The sequence below is a fragment of the Poecile atricapillus genome, chromosome 4 (assembly GCF_030490865.1).
Source record: "Poecile atricapillus isolate bPoeAtr1 chromosome 4, bPoeAtr1.hap1, whole genome shotgun sequence".
In the NCBI taxonomy this organism is placed as follows: Eukaryota; Metazoa; Chordata; class Aves; order Passeriformes; family Paridae; genus Poecile; species Poecile atricapillus.
This window is the reverse complement of record NC_081252.1, coordinates 53,900,773-53,925,839: the sequence shown is the minus strand read 5'-3', so window position 1 is coordinate 53,925,839 and position 25,067 is coordinate 53,900,773. Positions and strand designations below refer to the sequence as shown.

At 36.4% G+C, this 25,067-nt stretch overlaps 1 protein-coding gene across 1 annotated transcript; it reads right to left on the bottom strand.

Moving 5' to 3' along the window:
* Nucleotides 1-6,105: 6,105 nt before the first annotated feature.
* Nucleotides 6,106-19,056, bottom strand: TMEM156 (transmembrane protein 156). Its single transcript, XM_058837149.1, has 5 exons — nt 18,786-19,056; nt 17,297-17,545; nt 15,105-15,212; nt 11,419-11,523; nt 6,106-6,206 (listed from the first exon to the last, which is right to left on the bottom strand). Exons 1-5 carry the CDS (start codon nt 19,054-19,056, stop codon nt 6,106-6,108), a joined length of 834 nt encoding a protein of 277 aa, XP_058693132.1.
* Nucleotides 19,057-25,067: the final 6,011 nt, after the last annotated feature.

Here is a 25,067-nt window from a genome sequence, read left to right as displayed (position 1 = left end):
TAGACTGGGATATGCACAATCAAATTTCTAATTTCCTGTGGGAGTGTTTCATTAGAAAACAAGGACAGTGATGATAATCTGAATATTGCTGGATAAGAGTCAGCCTCTCATACACTTGTGCCAACCCTTGCACCCATAGGGGGTTTCATGCCTACATGCTTCTCAGATTTTAAGAGAGGAAAGGAACCTATCAAATTCTTTTATTTTACAATTTCTTTGACAGAGGTTTTCATCTTTTTAGCCATATACCATGTGTTGTCTCTGCCAGTTACCTGTCATCTACCTTATGTTCCAGTTTTATAATCCATTTCACCTGAAGATAAGATCATGTCTTAAATTCTATATTCACTAGAGACCAACTTGTCTTATTTAACTGTACAGCTACACTGTTACCCAGGAAGAAGTACAGAGACATGAAGCACCTCGTGTGTACAAGGATCTCAAAGCTCTTTACAATGACAGATGGCAAAAAGCAGTGTACTAAAAATCATTGGAAGTTGCTGATGTGGAACTTTCATTAGCTTTTATGAAGCCTTTGCCATGTCTACCAGTTTTATTAAAAGAATTAACAGGATGCAGGATACCAGGATTCTTTTATCTTGTCCTTGGGGCATTGATTGTCAAAGAGATTGACACATAAATAAAATGTCTGGGTAATAGTGACCAATTTGTGTGAATTTGTTCTAGCATCAGCTCAGAGCTGATGCAACACTGGGCACTTTCAAGGAAATATAAGGCCCACAACAGTTGGCTTTAAGACGCTGAGTCTTTTTTCCTTCCTTCCTTCCCTCCCTCCCTCCCTCCCTTTCCTTTCTTCCTTTCCTTCCTTCCTTCCTTCCCTCCCTCCCTCCCTCCTAAAATGGCAGCACTTCATCCAAGAGCTGTCAGGTCTCTATCTGTCTCTAATTTCCCCAAATAGAACACTGTTCTGTCCCTAGTCATTCTTTATATCTATTAATGCTGCTTTTGATTCAGGGAACACAGTGCTGCTTCCCCTTAAACAGGCAGAGGACAGTGGCACTGCAGGAGAGGGCTCACAGTTTCTCTTCATGCTACAGACACATGGCTTTTATTCTGCCCTAACCACTCTAAGACTGAAGTGCAGCGTTGGTGTGAGAGAAGCCAGTGAGCACTGCACTGTCAGTCTGCCCAGACTCCACATGGCCCCAGCCCAGGGACAGAAAGATTGCCACAAGGGCAGGACACAGAAAGTCACTCTTTGAGACAGGCATCTTTAGCCTCCAAGGGAAAGTTTAGCCAAAATCTTCCCTGCTCAACAATGATTTCAGGGATAACCATCAACAAAACCATATTTCTGAATGCTCCAATACCTTCATCTTACAAATGGGTATGGTGATTTGGCTCTTGCCCACTTTAATTTCTTACTTCAATTATTCTTTGTCCCCACTGTTTAGGGAATAGCCATTGAATCAAGCACATTCAGAAGTGTTAATCTTCATGGTTTCTCACACCAGATACATCACACAGCATTTTTCAGCTGCTGAAAATAATAGTTTATGCAAGTAGTGTTCTTAAAGTTAAAATTACCAGTTGATGCAAGTAAAGCTTTGTTAAAAGCACTATGCAATCTCTGTTTTAGCTGAGGATAAACAGTTCTTTCTTACCACCATGCAAATTAGTAAAGTGGTGTCATTAGGAGAGACAGAAAAGTCATGTCTCCAGAGCCTTTTTCTAGCATGCTCTTACCGAACAGCATTGGCTCTGAATGCAAATGTGTGCCCTGAATAAAATGTTCATGCTTCCAATCTAAATAAAATTAGGGTAGTTAATGTCACAGCCTTCTGACAGCACTAAGGAAATACATTGACAGCTGTTTTATGTTGTCCTGGTTCTGGCCAGGACAGAGTTAATATTTTGCAGTAGCTGTGAAGGCATTAGCCTGGAGCTGTGTGGGCATGGCTAGGAAATTATTCTACACCACCTTAGTCATTGCCAGGAGCAGGGATAAGGGATTCTTGCTTCCAAGGAGAAGGGTATTCTGTTCAGTGGGGAGAAAACATGGTGGGGAAGAGCCAGTCAGTGATGTCCCAGGCTTTCCATGTATTGCCTTTTGTTATTGTGTTCTTATCTCATTGCTGTTTCCAGTAAATTGTGCGTATCTCAAGCCACGATCTTTGCCTTTTGTGCTTCCAGTTGGAGGGGAGAGGAAGTAAGCTGCAGTGTGGTTTTAGCAGGACTACTGAATTGGAAAATACCATTCCTAAACCATGACATATGTAAAGTGCGTTTCAACCCTTGAGGGACATGGCTCATTTACCTTTTTCTAGGACAGTTGCTAATGTAGTAGTAGTTTAATAAAAGATGGCAGAAGCAGAGGATTCTTACCTTTGGTACTCAAGTGTAGTTTTAATAGTTACCGTGAAAATACACAGAGACTGTAAGTGATCTATGCTGAAAAGATTCACCTTTGGCAAAGGCACAAGTGCAGAAGTTGGTGCATTTTTTATTAGCTGAATTAGCTGTCAGTGCAATAGTGAATAACATAGCGTTTGGGTGCATTTCTGTGTGCACATACAGATAGCGGTATACCGCACAATTGGATCTAAGTATATTGATAAACATGGCAACACAGATACAGTCATATGTTTATCAATATATTTACATTTTATAATCAACAGTGTTGTTTTAAGTCTAAAGACTTTTAAAATACATTTATAGAAAGAAATGTCTTTTTCTTGACATGAAAAGAAAACCAGGAAAATTGTGATGTGTAATTGATTATTGATATCTCTCTCAATCTACTAGTAAAAGCAATACTTCACTCTTGTAGACTGGAGCAATAAGAAAGAATATGCAAATGGTTCTCTCCTGACCATTCCTTTGGCTAAAAAAAAAGTTTTTAAGTTTTTCATCTTAAAATGTGTTGTGTTAAGGGCCACTGCTGAGGCCATTATCAGGTTCTCCAGCTCATTAGCTATAATGATCGTGATCAGAGTGATCCTTGCTTTTACATTTCCTCCTCCTCACCACTGCTGTTACACCTACCACAGATGCTGTGTAGGTAGTCTCCTGACAGAGAAATCAAACACTGCTGTGGTTAATGATTTCTCTGAGTGCAGCTCCAGCTGGCTGAAGATGAGGAAAAGCATAACTCATCTTGCCTGTCTGATTCAGGGCAGGCATTGAGGTAACTCTTACCAACCAGACAGAAGCTAGTTTTGAGGCAGGGAAGGGCAGACATTAGCAGTATCCCCAGTGGAGCTCTCTCAGGTTTCTAGCTCTGCCTAGAACCCTTCCTTATCTGAGGCTCTTGTTTCAGTGGTCTGAAATGCACACACTTCAGGGGAGCAGCTGTCAGTGATACAAAGATGATGGGTTTGATCAAGAAGCTCCCTGGTACATACTTCTTATCTTCATCCCACCTCCTCCTTCAGAGAAAAACCCACGCTTTATCAAGCTGATGTAGGCTAGAACTGTCTTTGGCAATTCTGGGAATTTGATTATTTTTGCATTTTTTCAGCCTCAGTACTCAGCTTTCATTTCAGGTGCAGTACTTGTAACACAGATTCTCCCTCTTGAGCAAACAAACTTTAGCAGCATTCTAGAGACTTCACAGAGACAAACCCATCACTCATGCAAAAAGCAGTTTGCAATTTCCTTCCCCAGCCTCAGTACCACGAGCACTCATAACTAGTAAGCTTTCCTGGAACTGAGGCACCCACAGACACGAGCAGTAATGACCTGGATCTGACCATATCAGATGAACAGAGAAGAAGGGGGTTTTTGCAGGAAGTAAAGCAAAACTAAAGCAGAAAATGCTTTTTATTATTTTCACAGAGTATTTAGGTCTGAGACAGTATTCCTTTTGTATCTTTTCTCTAAAAAGTCTTTTTTCCATTTCTTTGTTTCTGCTACATCTTTTCTGTACTTTTCTTTTTATTATTGGATTTCTCAGCCTCCTTTGGACTGAATTCTTTTGGGATCCTCCCTCGTGGGGAGCCCTGCTTGTCTCAGTTCTTATGATTCGAAGAAAACTCCTGAGCTCATTAGAATCTTGTTTCTCTTGTTGATTAACAGGTGATCACAAAACTTAACAGGTCTTTCCAGGCTGGTCACAAGGTTAATCTTTGCAATTTGGTACATTTCTTTCTTCTGATGGTACAAACAAGGCCTTATGGCACACTTCGTGTCTGATGCACAAAATGGCCCCGAACTACGCAGTTCTTTTATCTTTATACTTATTTTTACCCAATTAACAATAGACACGTATATTATTTTTCTTAATGACCCAATAACCCATCACCTCTGTGATGCACTGCGGCATTTTCTATCCAATCACTATTACCCAAAAACCTCTAGGAGAAGAACATGAAGAAGAATGAAGGGACAAGGGACAACACCCTAAATCCTCCATCTTGTCTCCTGTTCTCTAAATTAACTTTTTCACCCAGTGATTTAAAAAACTTTCTAATCTACACACACTTTTAGCTTTTTCTATCTAACTTCAACATTTGTTTTCATGTATCACCATGAAAACATGCTCATGAATTTCATATTATATGAAATTCAGTGTTTTTCTGGATCTTATAACTAAGTATCAGAAACAAGGGCACACACTCTGTATTCCAGACTCCAACACCTTTAAGCAATGTATTCAAAACAAAACATGATGAAAGGCAAGATTTAGATCTAAGTTTCTGCAGACACATCCTTTAATAATATTTCCACACAATGTCATGTAACATTACAATTTAGAATGTATTCAGCATTATTCCCACATATCACATCTGGATTTCACCTCACTGCCAGCTGTCCCTCTGACAGAAAGACTGTCTGGGAAAGCAAGCCTGCTTCTGTACAGCACTGAGCAAGGTTTTGGGTTTCCTCAAGATACCTAATCTTTTTCTTTCAGTCATTTACACAGAGATTAAGGACAGGGAATAATTAATCCCAAAGTGTCCTGGATCTCATATATTGTCTCACAGAGCAACTAAAAATCTGAAAAGCTGTTCCATCTCTTCTTTCTATCCTTTAGTTCCTAATGGTTAAGGTAATAAAAGCAAAAGGTTTCTCCAACAGTTACTCCCACCCCTAGCAACACAAAAGTTGAATTTCTATGGGAATGATCCATTACTTTTTTTTTTCAAAAAATTATCTAGCTCAGTTATTAATTTACTATAGAATTACCTCATCTTCTGTTAGCAAAGTGTTCAAAATTTTTTCTTTAGTTCTGTTCTCAGTGTACAATTTCATCTTCACAGTTCCACGTGAAGCACAAAAATCAAACTGCTCTTCAGTACATAAATTTTTTTTAACACAATAAAAAGATAGCATGACATGATATTGAGTTTCCAATAAAACTCCATCAAAATTAAATAGAAATAAAAAGGAAGGACCTCCTTAAGCTTTTGACCTAAAAAAAAATCACCATACACAATAATATCATGCATGCAAGTAGCCATCACCTGGTCTATGCATTTGAAATATTAGTCTCTATTACTTATTCAAGTAGCATCTGTTCTTTTTCTAAACATTAAAAGTATTTTCAGGAAGGGATATCTCTTACTGCACATTTCTATGAAGATTTGTTTCCTTACATCTGGAATTCCTGGAACAGTTACTGCAGCACAGTGGCTGTGGAAAGCTAGGACTGGGAGACCAGTTTTAGTTCTGAACAGAAACCAGCTTCTTGTCATTCCTTCTGACTGGTGTAAGAACAACAGAGCAGTCAATTGCTTTTGCTTCAGGAATATCATAAAGAAGCTGTTTATTTCAAATACGGAATTTTCTTCAGAGATCATTTGCAAATTGCTTTTTTCCTCTGCCCTTGTCAGAAACAAATGTCAGCACAATGCTGAAGTCTAGGATACAATATTTTACACCAGAAAAAAGGTGTCAGAATTTACACCAAGGTCTGCAGGGACACACGGGCTAACACATATGATTATACATCACTTTTGATAGCAGAAATAAAATTGATTCTCTCTTCATGCCACCCAGCTCTCACAAAACACATTATCCAGTTTTTCATCTCATATACTTGGCTAGAAGTAATAATTTATTTTGTGCAGATATCCACACTATTTATTCTAAATATATGAGGCAAACCTGAATAATCAGAGTTGAAAAATGTTTACTTACCTTCTACAGCTGATCCACATGACAATGCTCTTGTTCAGGAATTACAGGCAGTATCTCTGTGGTCTGTGCAGGAAGTGGAATCTGTTGTTTGCTGGTTTTTACTACTGAAAGTTAAAATATTTTTTAACCATATTATTAACAGCAAATATATCTGCAGACTGTTGGATTTGCATATGCAAGTTTGAAAATAATTGAGACCTATCTGAACACAAGACAGATGGACTGTACTGAAAGTACTAACCATGTTTTGTATTTAACTTCCTCTTTATACTAGTAGGACTACAATGTGCTGATTTTAAGTCTACCTGGGAAGCAACTTGAAGGTAGAAAAATAAATTTGTGTGAAATAAATTTGTGAATAAATTGTAATGAAAATCCAAAGGCATGCAAATTTGAGGTTATGTCAGAGTCCCCAAAATACAAGCCCCTATATTCAGGCAGGTAAGCAGAAACAATGGAGATTTAGTGTGAACTCGTTTTCACACAAGGGCTGCACAGATTGCCACAGGTACACAAGGTGTGGCCTCAGCTCACTTGTCAAACACACAGAGCTACTGGGTAGCCAGTTGTCAACAAGATGATAGCATACACCTCAGAAGCAGGATGGGGTGAGGTTATGCCTTTAGCACACAGATCCTGATACAGTATCTCAGTGGAATACAGATAAGAAATTGCAGAGACAGCACTGTCAGGCAAATGCAAACAGAATTGTTTATTCAGTGCATTTTTCAAAGAACACAAATAATATTTTGACTCAGGTCCATCCTGTCCCTGACTATCCATTACTTCTGTAAACCTACAAATGGGTTTCTACTGAGCTGACAGCAAGAGGATAAACTGTGCCACTTATATCTAGCTATGTTCATTCTCCACTGACTACATCATTTGGGTTTCTCTCTTTACAAATGCAATTAAAAAGTAGGGTTTGGACCTTGGCACTCAAGCAGCTGAATATAAAAAGCAAAGTCAAAATAAGACTGGGGTAGTTTTAAAAAAATAACAATGGATCTTGCTCAGGATGAGTCTGGGGAGAATGGGAATATAGGCTGATATCCCCTTCAGTGTCTGCATGCAAACTGAGTAGAGAAAAGGTCCTTTGTGTGTCAGTGCTCTATGGAAAGCATACAGGGGCTATAAAAAGCTCCCTAAAGTTACTTGCATCCTATAGATTTCATCCTTATTTTTATCTGAAATAAAAGGTTTTAAAAGCTCCAAGGTAATAAGACTTGACAATTTTCTTGGATATGTTGCATTTCAGAAACTTTTAAGTCTGTGTTAAATATTGAATACTATGAGAAACTTTGCTTTTTCCAGCATTATTCATGTGAGTTGCAGAGGGATAGTCATTCAGCTATGTCAGCAACTAAGAGGGACCACAAAAAAGATGATGTTTCAGTTAGCCAAGATTTAACAAATTTCTCTTTTCTTGGCTTTGCATCTATTTGCTACTGTAGATGTGTCTTGCCTGTTCTCTTTGCTAAAAAAAATGTATTGCAGAATACAAGGAGGAGTAAGTCTGAACTCACTGGGATGTCAGCCCCGACTACTGAGCCAGCATTTGCTTCTATTTCCAACGTGTCAACTAACCTGAAGGTGTGGCAACACATCAGAGAGATGGCAGAATTTCCCCTATTTCTTCTAATCTTGTAAGAAAGGAACTATTATTTTAATTGGATAGCACAGAAAACAATACAGGAATTCAAATGAGAGGGAATTTGTCTTGTTGTTTCTTCTGTCAAAATTACAGCTGTCAAGCCCACTTATATCAAATGCCATGAATGTCACAAAACCTAAGCAGTCTGGGAAACAACTGTAGGCCAGGAAGCCTGAGGTTTTACTCTCTGAATCTTGGTTGTCACTATGAACCTGCAATGTTCTTCTTTCAGGATGAGTTATAAAATTACCATCCATCAGAATTAACTTTGTATTACTGTGAGCCAAACAAGTGAGTCAAGGAATCTTGTATTTGTGTCCTAAAATGTAATGAGCCAAACTCTATGAGGCAATGGAGTATCACTGAAAATGAGTATACTGTTTGAGCAATGTAGAACAAGGTATTATGCTTGAAGTAAGGCTGCCCACAAAGATAGTAGAGTAATAACATGATTATTTTAACAGTATGACTCCCTGTCTGCGTTGGTCAATTCTAGCACAGAAATGAGAGCAAGCCGTTTTTTCAATCACATCTTATGCCACATGTTCAAAATACAATAAAAATAAACAAGGAATGACATTCTTACTATAGGAAAAGAAAGTCTAAATGAGAATTTATAGTGACAAGATTCTGGTAATATAAATTCCCACTTAAGTATAACTAATATATTAATGAATCTTCCAGACCCTACTAGGCAGTTTAGGTATTAAATGCCCTGATTTATGCAAACTCATTCCTCTATGGCTTATTTTATTTTTTTTTAAATAATGTAGCCTACAGTTCACACATACTGGCCTGCTCCTAACAAGTAATTTTGTGCCATGTGCCCGGGATCATCCTTTTTTTAGGATACAGCTACATGAGAATAACTTCACTTAGTCAGTTACTAGTAATGGAAGAGGTACCAAAGTGGTTTAGGGAAAATGGGCTAAGCAAGAGGAATAACAGCAGGGTAAGTATAACTTTGTTCTCTTTATCTGCATTGGAGACTGATTTAAGCAGTAAGCTGCAAATGACAATTCAGCAGTTTGTATCTTAGTTCTTTTAAAACTCTGTGGGGAATACATTATAGTCCTTCTAATTGCCTTTATTAATTTATTAAGCTGTTCTAAAACCTCTTCTGCTGCCTCTACAATTTAAGAAAGCTCTTCAAAGAAATTCTTGCAATAAAATTCTCTTATGTGGGAATCTGACAAAGTTTCTCTGTAGTAAACAGAGCAAGGAAAAGCAAGGAAGTGGCTTCAATGGGTTATTTTCCATGTGTTCTTACTATTAAGTTCTATTTGATGAAAATGCTCTGTGTCTGGAAATACAGATTAGCCACTTAAAGAATACTTATTTCTTGCACTAAAAAAAGAGTACCCTCTCTTCTTTCCCTTGACTTGTGGATGCATTTAAGGGCAACTCTTTTTTGCCAGTTCATACCATTCAAGGGACAGTTATTATATATAAATGCAATGGCAGGACCAGCTCCCAAGTCCAGAAAATGTGCTTTGTACATCCCATGATCTAGTGCATTTTTTTTTTCAGCCTAACAGCCCAGACAATGTTTAGTCATCACTTATGACCAGAATGCTATAAAGCTCCCCTCCCCTCACTATATGTGCTTAATCCTTTGCAGTACTGTGAATTTGGAAGGTTGTAAATTTAATCTTTCCCTAGAGAACATTATATACATTTTCCCCCCTATCCTCCAGTCACTGGACTTGATGACAGTGATTCATGGATATAAAGCCACTAACAGTTTCACAAAACTAAAATCCATGCTGTAAATTACTCTTTTATAGGACCACAGTGACATTAAGCTAGTAATTTACTGAGCTTCCTAAGAAGCTTAGGAAGCTTCCTAAGAATTCACTCCCATTCTCAAAGTATAGGCTTCCCTCTTCCTTCTTCTATTCTTATAATAAGAATATAATTTCTTAACTTCAAAGAACCTTTTAGTAGTACCTATACATCTTTTCATCTATATGACACACTGTCACATCCTCTCAAGTACTCATTACTGTGTTTCCAGGGCAATTGTATTGTCTTCAGTGGATCTCAATGTTTTTTTTTCAAGATTGCAAGCTATGCTCTAATTATAGGGAAAATATTGTCAAGGGCTGTCAACAAAGTCATCTGTAGCTATTTATAATCCATTATCATGGTAGCAAATGCTAAGCTTAGCAACTATGGAAAGAATAAACTCTTCACATGCATTTGATTCCATTTTAAATTATATTGGTATAAACTGTGAAATTGATTGTATTGACTGAAATTATGGTCTTTGAAACCAAGGAATTCTATATTAAAACAAATCCCATTATAGCAGTTCATGCAACTAAGCATCTTTCTGGGTTACATGGATCAGTTGTAGTGAGGAGGCACTTAAAAGTGAGAATGACAGACCAATAAGGGATTCCTATTATCTTCAGTAAAATCTAGTAAAACCAGATTTGAATTTCCATAAGACACCCTCATCAAGAATGCCTTAGACATACAACATTAAAAATGTCGTTCTGAACATGTGATAAAACAGATATGATATTAGTGAAGCTAGTCAAGACAATAGATGTCAGAAAAGTAATTCCTTTCTTACAGAATGAAAATAACGAGCTCATAAATATATCTCAGAGATAGCCAGTGCTTTAAGAGCAAGAAGCATAAATTTTACTCACAGGGGAGTTCAGACAGACAAGAAGCTATTCACTCTCTTCTAGGTAAAATTGAAATGCCATGAAATACTGAGTTGCAGACATAAATTATTGAGTCTCTTCTTAATCCCGAAGAATTTACAGGACAAAAAGTGAAGTACTTAAGCCTAGTCAGATTTAAAACCATTTTTTTCATTTGCTGGCTTTGTATTTTTCTTGTCTTGAAGGGAGTTTAGTTTGCCATTCAGAGCTACTATTCTGTATGTTTCTGTTAATTTTTTTAAAGATATAGCTCCCTTCACAAAACCGGAATCCATGAAATTTATTAAAGCATTTCACTCTTTGAACAATGTCAGTAACACTCAAGCAACAACAGTTAATTTTCCCTCACACAGATATTTGTTGCCAAATCCAGTTTTCTAGAATCCAAACATTGAGTTTAGCCACACCATTTAATTTATCTGTGCTAAACATACTACACTTGTCAAAGGCCACAATTTTTTATCTGAAACTCAAAAATTGCATTTTGTGGGAATTTGATTCTAGAAATAGGCTATGAAGGGCCAGCAAAACCATTTATTGAGTCCTGCTACAGTCATTCATTCCAAGCTTTGGTAGCAAATTTCATCAAGAGTTACAAACATATAGAGCATACATATACATGTGTACACCTCTGTATACTTTTCGTACACACACAAAGCATTCAGCTGCCAAACCTCAAAACTGGCACACAGCGTGACCAAAAATTAAAAAATTCTAAGTCATTAATGCAACACACTGGGAAGACAGGGAGAAGCATTCCCACATGATATAAGTCTTCATATTGTTTTATTGTCATACTTATTTCTTTATAATAAAAAAGTGTTTCCTTAACATAAACCAGATTGAATCTGGCCAAGGTAACTCTGTAGGACCAAGGTAACTCTGAAACAAACCCGAAGCATCTCTTGGGAGGAAAATCTTAAAAGATCTTTCTTGACTTCCTCATGCCTCAAGATTTGTTAAATTTTGTTTTATATTACTTACCAGGAAAAGGGTGAATTTTAGTAGCAGATACAGTTCTTCTTGCATGCCTGGAACCCTTTCTTCTCAGAACAGTAGACATTGATGTTGCTACTCTCTGTTTATAATCTGCTTTAAACAAAATGTGTCAGCATCAACCCTGATTAGAAGGAAAGCTTGTAAACCCCTTATTATGAAACTGTTGAACACCTTGGAAAGTGTTCAAAAACTCAGGAAAGTGTTGGACTAAGGTGATGAGGAAAACCAAGGGCCAGATGATTCGTATTTTCCTGAAGGAAATTTTCTAGAAATTTCATTCAGGTTTGTCCCTTTCAAATTATTCCTTGCCTTTTTCTAGACTGTGTACCTTGAACAAATTTTGGAAGGATATCAAGAAAAGTACATGTTCCAGTATAGGTTTGGACTCTCACTGCTGACAGCGGAGTAGCAAGGATGGAGTGTACTGGCATCCTAGGAAACTGACAGATTCCTTGCTAGTGTGGGGTGTTTATCTTGGAAAGCACAGTCTGAGAGCAAGCTCCACACCACTGACAAAGCTAGAGCTGGATTGGGCAGCTCTAGCTGCTCCTCAGTACCCAGTTCATAAACTCTCCATCTTTTCATCCTTCTGCTGCTCTCTAAATGCTGTGCTCTTGATGCCTTAAGTTTTTAGCTTTCATATTTTTCATATTCTGTGCTGACTAGCTTTGAGCTTCATATTAACTGTTAGTGAGCTCTCTTCACAGGGTAGGTAGACAAAACAATTCCTTTTCTAGCTTGATATCAAGGACAGGCGTTACAAGTTTCAGACCCAAAAGCATAAACAACAGTGGACTGAAGAGAGAAAACAAGGAGGATGGGACTTCATAACCTGAAACAGTGATTAGACAATTAACCCTGATGTGCAGATGGACCAAAACTTATAAAAATGTGAGACCTCATGACCACTTTGTGCCTATTTTTAGGTCCATCTTGGGTGTAGCCCTGGCCAGGCTCTTGCACTGCCCAAGGTGTATCCTTTAAGGCCTTTCAGTAAATACCTGCTTTATTCTTAACTCTGTCTAGCCTCTGTTCTAGGTCAGCCTTCTCAAGGCACCACTCTCAGTGGGTTTATTGTGGATGGTTGTGCAGATGTTGTGGTTAGCCCTGTTCAGCACTGACTGTGGTCCAGGGCTCAGCCAGCTTCTGGCAACAGGCTCACTCCAATTCTATGTAACAGAATTTATTTTTATCTTCTTCCTTCGAGAACAGTAAAAAATTCATTAAGTTAAAATTATTTAGGTCATGAATTTTTTTATGAATAGCCAGTGAAGATCTAAAACGCTGAAGCCCCATGCATTTACTGTAACAGTTAATGTCAAAGGAAGATCTGGAAGTGTTCATGAGGCAAGAGTGGATGTGAAAAGGCAAAACAATTTCTAGTTTAGGGCCTTTGTAATTAATCAATTGTAACCTCCACCAAGTTTATTTGGATATTTTATTTTATGCACTCATGAAAATAGCTTAATGATTCAGAGAATCTCAGACTCTACCTAGCAGAACATCTTGCAAGGTCTCAAGAGGAAATTAATAATTCCACATGTCTTTACTGCTTTCAGTGGTGCTCAGAAATGAAGAGAAAAACTACTAACTGAATGATGGCTGGAAAAATTAATAACAGCTGTTTTAGGAACATAGTGATGCTCTGCTCTATTGAGCACCACTGAAAAAAATTAGTGTATAGACTTGCAATGAAAGGTGGCATCTTAATATATACACATAAAGCTTAAGTTTTATTTCTTATGCGCTTGTCTTTTTATCAGTGACATAATGATGTTGGTTATAATGTTTTATCTTATAAATTTAACTCATAAACCCACTTTTCCTCAATTAGCAGAAAATGTATCCTTGAAGCTAGTAAGTAATTAGAAGCCTCAAAAGGGCATCTTTTCCTCCCTATTTGTGTTCATGATGATTCTGAAAACTTGAATTTAATAAAACAGTGGTACCTTTAAGAATAAAGGTACTAAATCATTAATCATCACTACTTAAAGTTCTACATTAAAAATATAATGTTATGACAATAGAAAATCAGAGACATGACATTTATAAGTAATTTTGAAATTACAAATAAAAGTCCTTTAAATTAAAGCACTTAATATCCCATTCATAAAGTCCTAATTTACACTTTGTGGGGTTTTGTATACATGAAATAGGTCTCAGAAATTTGTTCTAGCAATAAGTAAAATATCATGTATTTTAAGCAACATAATCTGGTAAGGAGTTCCTTTCATTGGGGCAGGGAAGGTACAAACTTGACATCTCAAGCAATTATTTTGCTTATTCATTAAAAATATATGCATAAAATATTTACAATATGCAAAAAAATCACAGAAACATTTTGTGTGTGGGCACTACTCTTCCCCCTGGTCAGTTATGATTAAAGCTAGACTTCTATTGCTCCTTCATTAAGAAATTACCTGTGCATACAGTAAGGATGATCAGAGGAATGGATATGGCTTATTATTTGTTTTGCTATCCCTGTGACCAGGGTGCTGCTCCTTTTAGCACCTCTGAACTACGGGGGGAATGGACATCTGCCTGGGAATAGTAACTAAATGCCAATTGTCTGGAGGTGCTCTGCCCACTCAGGGCTGACACAAGCAGAATATCCCTGGAAACTGCTGTGAAAACCACCTAAGAGTTATTCCCTCAGGTAGCAGCTTAAGCAATATTCTTTTCACAGTGATGGAAGGTAATGTGCTCCTGGTACCACCTACTTTTGACTTGGGAAGAGAAACAAGGACCAGCATCTGTCAAGCAGTCAATTTTCAGCACTGTTTTTGTGCAGAGGACTTTACTTTGATTGGTCAAAGGTCTCAAGCTCAGGGTACTCCTAAAATGTTATTCCTGTTTTATCATTGTCTATTGATAGAGAAAATACTGTAAATCTGATTTCAGCCAGTATCCCAAGAGAAGAGCCTGTCTTGGCTGAAGGAATATTATAGAAGCAATTGTTTCTGTCTCTGAACTAATGGCAAGTTCTCTCATAGCAAAGTTCTAATGACTTGGAATAGTCAATAGTGATGGTTCAGAAAGCACAGCAATGTTTTGTTTGCTGAAATAATAGCAAAGAGATGAGATATTATCTGGGCTTAATTCAGCTCTGGGTTTATCAAGGCACACCTTGGTCGCCCTGCATGAGACTACATCACCAAAGAATTTGAATAGCTAGTATTTAAGACAGAGAGATGAGTTTATATCTCCTTATATCCATTCTGTAATTTCTCCTGACTGTCACCTAAATAAATCATCTTCAGGAAGAAAAGTGTATTTCAATTCACTTCTACTGATCATTGGCATTTCTGGTTAAAACCTTCCACAAAGTTTAAGCAATTGTGAGTAATTGTAAGTAATTAAGTAATTGTTTCATCTACTGAAATCAGTGTGAAACCAGAAGTTCATATCATTAAGCCACCAATTATCTATCAAAAATTTAATTTGCCATCAACAAGCTTGGATTTTCATCCACAGTTTTTGCATCCACCAAAGAGGTGATGCTATCAATTATCTGAGTACTTCAGTCAGTCTCTAAGAAGCTTTTACCATTTGACAATCAAAATATCAGTGTCTGAGATACAGTAATAAGCAACGGTTTCGTTATTATAAATTAATATATTTTTACTTGCATAGAAATTTAAATTAATGCAGATTAACTTTTCGTTACTTACAGTTCTGTTTATTTTCTTGGACTATTTTGTAGATGACGATCGAAACAGTAAATACAAAAACTACTGGAATCATAGTGAGCCAAGTGATCTTCACCATACACGTCGGATCTGACCATAAAATGTACAAGAGACAAAATTAAGCAGCAAATCACTGGCAGCAGAGAAAAGCAGAAGACTCCATTGGTAGGTTTTTGGATTGTGCCTATCCCCACAGATCAAAACAAAACAAACAAAAAAAAAAAGACGAGATTATGCCTTTTTCTTTCAGCCTTCTCTGTTTTTTGATGTTAGGTTTTCTGTCTAGAATTTAGCTTAATTTTTGCCTGTAATTTAATATCTATATCTATATATATATGTCTATATGTCTCCCCATGGCTGAAATAGAGATGACTAAGTGAATGAAAACTTTTCAACTCAGCCAATGAAAATGCTCCAAAGATCAACATTTATATTTAAGGTAGAACAAGGGTAATACATGTCCCCTCTGTCTAGAAAGACCATGGAAGAAAACGGTCCATTGTCCATTGGTCTGTACTGGCATTCTTAACCTCCTGGTCCATCTTCACATATGAGAGAAGGCAAGATTCTACATATATAAATTTTCTTATAAAAAAGTGGGGAAATGCTGCCAACAGGAGCCCTCTGGGGAATTCCTTTAACTAAAGCCGCCTTGAGGGAGAATCACATGGGACTGGATGCAGGAGGTAGGCTGCTCTTTTGGACAACAGCTGCTGCAGAAATGCACCCACATTCCACAGGGATTTCGTTCAATAACTAGTACAAGTTAGGACTATATACAACAAAGAAATGATGTGGAGAACTTTCCCCTCTGGTTGTTTGAATGGCCTTTCAAACTTCTTTGGCAGCTGCATGTTAATGTATACCTTAGCACTGTCAAATAACTGTTTTTAAAAACAGCTATGTTACTATGAGTCATAAAAAAACAAATTACAGACTGTAGCCAAACCACTGTTTCCCCTTCCCTGACTTAGAACAGTATAATAAGACTTACTCTAACTTCCCTTGTATCCTCTCCATCAAGAATGCATGAGGCAAATGCCAGCAACCCCATAGCTCATTCCTCCTAATTTAGAACTAAAAATAACTTTTATACAGTAATCTAGGCTTTTTTAAACAGAGCACTCTACCCCATCTTGTACTGGCTTGTAAAGACATGATTATCAGTCTTAATAAAAGCCCTGAGCACCTCTTTAGCTGTTTTGAATTAAAGTGGGAAAAAAAGACCTATTGTTAATTTTCATTGCTAATATGAGATTACTACTACCCAAGAAAATTAGTATTAGCAAAGGGTGGTTAGCTCACAGTATTGACCCAAGTTAGCAGGGCACGTTACAAATTATGTTCCTCTCATGGCTAGACACACTTATTTTAAAAAATCCCAAACAAACAAAAACCCAAAACAATCCTAAACTGCCCTTTCTTCTCTAGGATTTTCCCTGGATTTATTTAACATATATTAATCCAACTCTAAAAAATATTTTTTTTTTTCCAGCAAAGGTACAACATAAAATACATTTGCCATGCAAAATCAAATGAATGCAATAATTCAGCAATTTCCAAAGGATAAGTGTTGCATATAGACAGAATGGAAGCCCTGACCATGGTCAGGCAATCAGACAAAAAACTCTTGCAGCACAAAGAGAAATATAAAAAGCTGAAGGCTCTCCTCTGGGAAAACTAAGCTTAGTTCAGCTGAAAATTTATCTTTTAAGCATACTATAGTGAGGCTATTGCAGTACATTAGAATGGTCAAACCTACCTCTTGGTTCTTTTACTACTGTAGTTAACAGGGACTTATAAATTTACATCCAAGACAACAGAGTTATGCCATTATCAGGAAAGGAAAAATTATATTTCCAAGTTTTGTCACATGCAATGTGTGAGTTTGTTGCTGCTAAGCAAAAACCAAATGTACATATTTTTACTTTTCTGTATTTCTTCTAGAAAAAAAAAGGGCACAGATAAACCTGCTTTAAATCATTATCAAAATCATCAGTTATCTACTATGGATTGTTTTTTAATAAGGGATGTTCAAAATTTTACTCTCTTCTTGTGAAATATTTGAATATTTTCAAATGGTTGCTGGAAGCAGAGAACTACCTACATGAGGTTTTTTGCAAGATTATATTATTTCTACTTTGATTTCCATTCTAACTCTCCTTTTAACTTACATTCCATATAAGACTTCAGTTGCAGTGAAATATTTATACAGTCATTTTGTTCTTCCACCATTGCCAAGAGACAAGAATGATTTAGTTGTTCGTCAGCTGCATTTCGTCCTCCAGCTATAGAATTGTTAATGTGGATTTCCACCATGTAGTTCGTATTATGCTCCACTTCTTTCTTGGAAACTGTAGTGAAATTAAAATATTTATAAAAATAAGTAACATTTTCTGTTTTCACTTCAAACGAGCCTTTTGCTTTTGGAAATAGAAATTAAAACAAAACCGTTATTCAAGTGGTAGACCAAGAAGCTTTTCTCAAAAAAACCAGTGAATTCTCTGTCTCATTTGCAAAAACATACAGGTTTCTACATCACTGACTATGAAAAAGATGGATAAATGTGTACTGTGTAAAGTTACTCTGAACAGATCTGAAGAGCAAAGTATAACCTTTTCCTGAAAAGTATAACCCTTTTATGCTTTGCTATCACCCTTTTTTTTGTTGTAGTTTTTGTTGTCAGTTGTCAAAGGCAACAGGCAAAAATCAGGCTATGAGAAGGATAGAACCCAGGCAGAAGCTGTATGATGATAGAGATTTGAAGTGTGCACATTGTCTATCTGCTATCAGTTGCAGGAGGCCCTTGCTTTGCTTCAAACCACACAAGCTGTGAGACTTGTGCTATGTTTACAAGAAACAGGTGAGACGCTGTCAAAAGTGTTAGTTGTACATGTATAACTGAGTCCCTATATAACTTTTTCTTTTTCATACCTGTTAATACAGCTATTTTCTAATAAGGAAATTATGCTGTTGGAAAATAACTGAATTTCTCATATTCAGGACTTGGCCTATTGTTGTTGACAATGTTAGAAAGAGGTATCCTCTTCCCCAAAGATTTGCAGATATTTGAAGTGTATATGGTGCAGAAGGAACGTGCTGCTACTGCTCTGAAAAGATGTGGGTATTGCTAACTCTCCTCTGTATTGCTGTGCCTTTCCTTAGTCAGTGCTGCTTTCTATAAAACTTGTAAGGCCATTTCTGATATTATACAGAGTTTGATAATGTAGACTACAAACACAGAAATGGTTATTTCTTACATAGTTGCCATCAGAATAGTTAACTACTGAATCAGTTCTTCAGATACTTGCTCACAACCTATCTTCATAATGCCAGCAATCTACATGTAGAGTTCCACAATGACATTAAAAAGCAAATTCAGCTTGAAAAGTTGTCAGAAGGTACAACTCCTTAGGAATAAATTAAGTACTTTAGAAAGTGCTTGCTACCAACATGTTTCACTGACAGTCAGGAATGAATGCCACTGAGAATCTGACACAAAATCTGCATTTTCTACCCATGCTAAAAACCCCCATTGCACAGATTTGCAAAGACCATAGAGAACCAGGAGCATATAATTTTCTTCTAAGCACCAAATAAAAACTTGTCTTTTATTTTGCAATTAGCTACTTCAAAAATAAGTATTTCTCTTATCCTACTTACTTTTTTTAGCTTTTGATCCTGATCCTTGATGTTCAACATTCACATCCGTCTTAGATTCACACTCTGTCTGTTTAGAGTGAGACTGTTGTTCCCTCCAGGATGACTGGCAAATACATGGAATATTCTGGAAACTGGAATTATTTACAATGACCTTCAGCAAAATAGTCTGGTGTTCTCTTCTTTGTTTCACTGATCTTTCGTAAGAATTATTAAAAGTACAAAGTGGAAAAGTGATGTTACTTAATGAACAGGTATCCATGCATGACACCATTATTGTGTTAGCTGTAAAAGAAAGAGTGCTATATTAGCCAGACAATCATATAGGACACATGGACAAGTATGTGCGTAGAAGCATCATGTAGTGGATATTCCAACCATCTTTTGATGAAATGCACTTTTTTTTTCTTCAGAGCTATGACATAATGTTGAATGCATCATATGTAAGAGAAAGAAAGCACAGAGTCTTCCCACAACTTAGATCCTGGATTTTATTTGCTGAATTATATTAAAACTCTTGTAATAGCAACCGGAATTTGTGATGGTATCTAGTCTCTTTCCCGTTTCAAAGCTGCTCCAATATGACTGTTCCTCAAAAGAAGAGAAAACACATTCATGCTTCTTCAAAAGAAGAGAAAACTGGTTTGGAGAGGGAAGTCTGCCCTGGAACAGTGCAGTTGCAACACTCCAATGCAATTATGTTGTAAAGTACCTATAATCAGAATGAAAGCTTTCTTTCCAAATGACATTGAAACCACAGAGTGAAAATACACAGAAATGCTGCTGAATCCTCCAGCCACACCCTTCACATTCTCTTATATTCAGTCAACAAACACTGGATTTTAATTATGACCTTTGGGTTTAGTATTCACAGTCAAATTTCATTATCAAAGTACTGTAGCTAGAGTACATTAATGCACTTCTGGTAAGGCAAGCAGCAAAAACCACATAGTTATAAATAAGTGTGGTTTGTCTTACACATTACAGTAGAGCTTTACCATGCAAATTTATACTTGTACTAACTTTGAATTACTTTTCCAGCATGCAAAAAAATCAAGAATAAAAAAATTTGTGTGACCCCAACATGAAATATGTATTTATGAATAACCACTTCCCAGAGCTGATGCAGCACTAACCTATAGTTTTATAGCTATGTTTCCAATTCTAGTAGTACCCTTGGATCTCTACACAGAGAAAATTTTTTACCTACCTCCCATTATGAGCAACCGGGGCAATGTGATCTTAAATCCCTATGTATAGAGAGCAAAGTACAATCTTTAGTTGCTCCAGTGCTCAGCTGCACTCTGATGGCTTCGACAGCCCACCTGTGCTCACAGAGCAGCAGGCTGGCCTCAGAAAATGTTCAGTAAGAGATTCCAGACAGGATACAGAAATAAAATCCAAGCTCCAATGTCAAAGTCAATTATCATCCCTTTATTAACACTACATCAGAGAGTCATAAACAGACAGAAATAAAACACAATAAATTGAAATTTAAAACACACAGGTAAGAAAAAGCTCATTGATATGAAATGTAAACATCACTCTAGAAATGTGGAAGCGGTTTTGTGAAATCTGAACATAGGCAGCCTGAATAGTAAAAAAGGATTGCTGAGATGAAACCATGCAAAGTAACTCTAGGAAACTGTTTTATATTCAAAGACCTGCAACCATATGCTTAATGTTAAGAAGTTCTGTGATTATTAAATTATTCTTTAAAACCTCTATTTACAGGGTGGTTTTTCATATAAAACCTAAATGCATTAAAATGAAGTTATTCACAGGGAAGATGAAAATTAGTGAAAACCTTGCTTCCCATTAAGCATATCACAAATATTTCACTTTGCATAGGCTTGACTCATTTTCATTTGATCTGCAGTATTCTATTTGAAGTCAGAGCAGCAGTGTATACAGTATATTGTATATTGCATTTTTTATCACTTCCTTATGGAAGCTGTAGTCCTTCTACAGATACAAGACCTACAGTACAAGTTGGGGAATACACAGCTGATAGATTAAAGGAGATACACTCCATAAAGTAGCAGGACCCAAGGGATAGGACTGGGATTGAAAGCATCAGACCCCGAAAGGATAACCTCCTACTCTAAATCAGTGTAATTTAAAGGTTCAATGACTCGTAACCAAACAAGTGGGTTACTCTACAAATAGAAAAGAAACATTTCATTTCTGGTAATGCTGAACTGTATTCTTCTAAAAAAAATTTAAAGTCTTTTTTTTCTGCAAATTGATTTCCCCCTAGATTTTTGTATAATGAGAAATTTCCATTTTTATTCCCTCTCCAGAATGAAAGTAAATGCTGGAACTTCCCCTGGGATAAGACATTCAGGAATTAGGAGCTTTCTGACAATCATTTAGGAACTTGCAGAGGAAGAGCCAGTGATTATATTTCACATCTCAAAGATTTCCAACAATTCTGTCTGCTGAAGCCTCATGGTGTAACCAGAAATTTGAAACATTTACAAAAATTTCTGTACATTTTAGGTTTGTCACAAAATCTGAAATAAAACTGGTTTTTAACAGAAGGTTTTTGATCAACCAGAGACCCAAAATCCTTAGAGATTTTGAATAAATTGTTCAACATATTTACTTTCTAATGTAATTCAGACATCATTACACAGGCTGTTATATAGTAATTTAGTTTTTGAAACATTCCAAATGCAGCAAAAAGTCTAATTTTCCAAATATAAATCTGTGCTGCTCCAACTATAATTCTGCTCTGCACATATACTTCACAATCTTATTTTAGGCATGCTGTGACTAAGAGAGAATTGCAGTGATCACACTATTGCAGCCTAAAGCATGGCCAATAAGAGCAATCTAGAAAAACTGTTATGGGAGAATGTAATTACTCTTTGATGTTTGACACTAAGGTTAATGTTTTCTTCTGATAATAGTCCTGTAAATATTTATTTGCGTAATCTGTGCTACAAATACTTTGTTCACTTCTGCAAGGAGGTAAAATATTAACTATTCCAACAGCTTAAACTGAATTATAAATGTTACGATATTCAAAACTTATGACAGTTTACCAAGTTTGTTCATTTATAAACTATAAGAATCTATACATTATATTCTAATTACTGATGTGTCCATTCTTCATGGTTAATAAAAAAAATATAAGTAACTTAATCTGGATATTTTGATAGTAATTTTTTTCAGAAAATTATATGCTTCATAAAGAAATTATGTTATTATGCCTGAGGATACCCTCTTTGTCAAAGAGGTGCTTTTTAATATAACATAATACAAATACAAAGCTTTCTTAGGAATGGATGTGACAAAACTATTTTAAAATCAATTTACTCATAGACTTTAAAAAAAAGCACTGAATGAGTAACTTGCACACATGCATAGCTTGCATTTATCCTAAATCCAGTATCAGCCTTTAGGATCACAAAGTATTTGGCATTTATGCTACAAGATTTGCTTTACTCAGTTACATCTATTCTGCTCTACTTTTTGTCAGATTACCACTTCATATATTTTTCACAGCCAGCATCTCATTACCAGATAGTAATTATAGAAAATTTTACAGCATTTAAGTATAAAAACTTCTAAAAAGTTGTTTTTGAAGACATGAGCACCTGCTATAAAAGAACATAAGCACTTTAACTACTTTCTTCATGATGAAGGCAGTAAAAATGCTGCTACATGGAAATAGTTACCAAAAATTTTGCAGTGTATGTAAATTAATTACAAACTCACTTCAAATTACTGCATATAATTAATTCTGTTGGTTAAAAATCTAACAAAAATAGTCTATATCCTGTGCAAATTCCACATGTGCAGCATCCTAACCATTGCTTTTAAGAAACCACATGGCAACACTTCAATTGCAGACTTCAGAAGAAATAAAGGGTTATTTTAAAAGCTGATCACTCACCTTCATGGATTTTGAAAAATTCGGGTAAACACAAAATAAACACGGTAATTATTCCTAGTGCTAATCTGAAGAGTACTGGTTTTCTCAAAAGCAAGCACATGTCACTGAAGCACTCCCATCTAGCACAGTGATGGTAACTTCCTTCCTGGTTTAGCTTTTAACTTAGTGCAGACATTATGCAAAATAACATCTATTCATTTCCTTTTCTTATAATGACTTACCTTTTTACTTCTCACTACATTAACTTGCAGAAACCCACATTCTGTTCTTACATGGGCATAGATGAGGATGATTCATTCAAATATGCTCAAGATAAAATTCAGGTACCACAATGACAATAAAAAAAAAAAAAAAAGCAACTATTTTGTATGTTTGTGTTAGCTTTGCTTTAAGAACCCCTTAATAACCACTTTCATATACCTGCTAAACAGTAAATCAATTATCTTTGTGAAGGAATTTTGCTCTCATTTGGCCAAGAAGATTTTTAAAAAATGAGTCAGACCTTCATTACAAATATGACTCAGAACCACGAGTCAGTTAGGGGGATTTTATTGTTTTATTTATATACTTTTGCATGGGGCTAGGTGGATGATAATGTTATGTAATAGACAACCTTTCAGACTTTAATAGACTATTGATTTGATCATTACAATCTAAACTTTTTGATCTGGTAATCAGTGATATACTACGTACAATGAACTGAGGACGAGTTGTTCATATTATCATTGCTGCTGTGTTCTTAAAAGATGACAGATGTGTTGCCAATCTGTCAAGTGTCTTCAGTTTGCATTTTACTATTCTATTTCTATATCTATTTTACTGTTCAAGAAGACTGGATAGAGCCATTGCTATTTCTATTCATCATAGTCACAATTTTTCAGCTAAACTTTCCAGTTAAAAGTGAAATATTTGATTTTGACAACCACCATGATATTCGATAAATTTTTCTTATAGATGAGACTGCAAGAACATTTCTGAAATGTTCTGAATAAAAACACTGTAAATAATGCATATGTAAAAACAAACTTGACTCAAATATAGAGTAATACAGTATAAAGGATTACATTAATTCAGAAAGATGTCTTCTGAAGTTGTTTTTCCCACAAGCTATTAAATATTGAGCACTACCCAAATGAAGTACTACTGTTGAAATTAAAATAAGAAGTGCCCTACAAACTCAAAATGCTCTTCTTGTCATCTAGTTATCTCAGAAGATGAGCAAGGCAAATGGAAGCAAATACAGTATTTATTTTATAGAAAGAGTTTGAATGAAGCTGCAGTGAATATAAATTTATTAATATGATATTTTAAATGTATCACTTTCATGCAATCAAATCAAACCAAAATGAACTCTGATTTTTTTGACAGTATGGTATAATAGAAGCAATAGGATACAAAAAAAAATCATAGGTATGAGTTTAAAAGGAAAACATTATGTCTTATATGTAATCCATTAGTAATTTAGCTCTACTTTGTTTTTGCTAATTTGTATTCCCCCTTAAGTGTCTTCCATATCAGTTATTTGTATTTTCCTGTTTTCAGTGTTGTATGGTGTTCACCCATCCTATCTGCCCAGAAGAAATGGAGAAAATACTGGAAAGCAGCAGGAGGACTTTTCAAGTACTATATGTATCTGTCACTTTCTGATACAGACTATCACCACTGATGGTAGCGCCCAAGGTCAGAATAGATATTGCCCTGTAGGATTCCACCCAAGCTCAGGCTGATATAGTATTAACCTCTGGCATATGCTGTACATCAGATTCTACAGAAGGTGGCTTCCAAGAAGTCTGCAGTAAGCTGATGGGGTGTATCTATTTTAAGGCTATTGTGATAGCAGATTTTAGGGTTTTTTTCTGAGTTCAGAGTGCCCATGTATGATCTGTCTGCACATCCCTCCAGGACACCATAAGCTTTAGACACTGCTACCTTTGTGTGTGGCCTGGCCACACAGCAACCTGGAAAACATGAGCTGTCTTTCTTTGGGATAATCTTCCTTCCACCTAGCCAGTAATTTTTACACAGCTGGAACAACTAGCATCTTTGAAACTCCCATCGTTCTGTCAAGTTTAGTTAAAACCGGCTCAGTCATTTAACGCCAGCCGGGATGAGAACTGTCAGACAGGCGAAGCGCGTAGCCAGGCCGTGTTTCCGTGCAGAGCGAGGCATGGCAAGCGCTGTATATCTCATTATGCATCAAACCCGCACCGCCATGCCTCAGCAGTGGCCTCCTGCACCCTAAATCAGTTTGAGCAGTTGGAGGTGCATCTAGCTGTCACACAGCCTATTAATTTGGAAAATTATTCAACTTCTGGATCCAGCGGTCACTGGTAAGGCATTGAGTGACGAGGGCAGGAAAGACCGCGTATTTGCACGAGGCA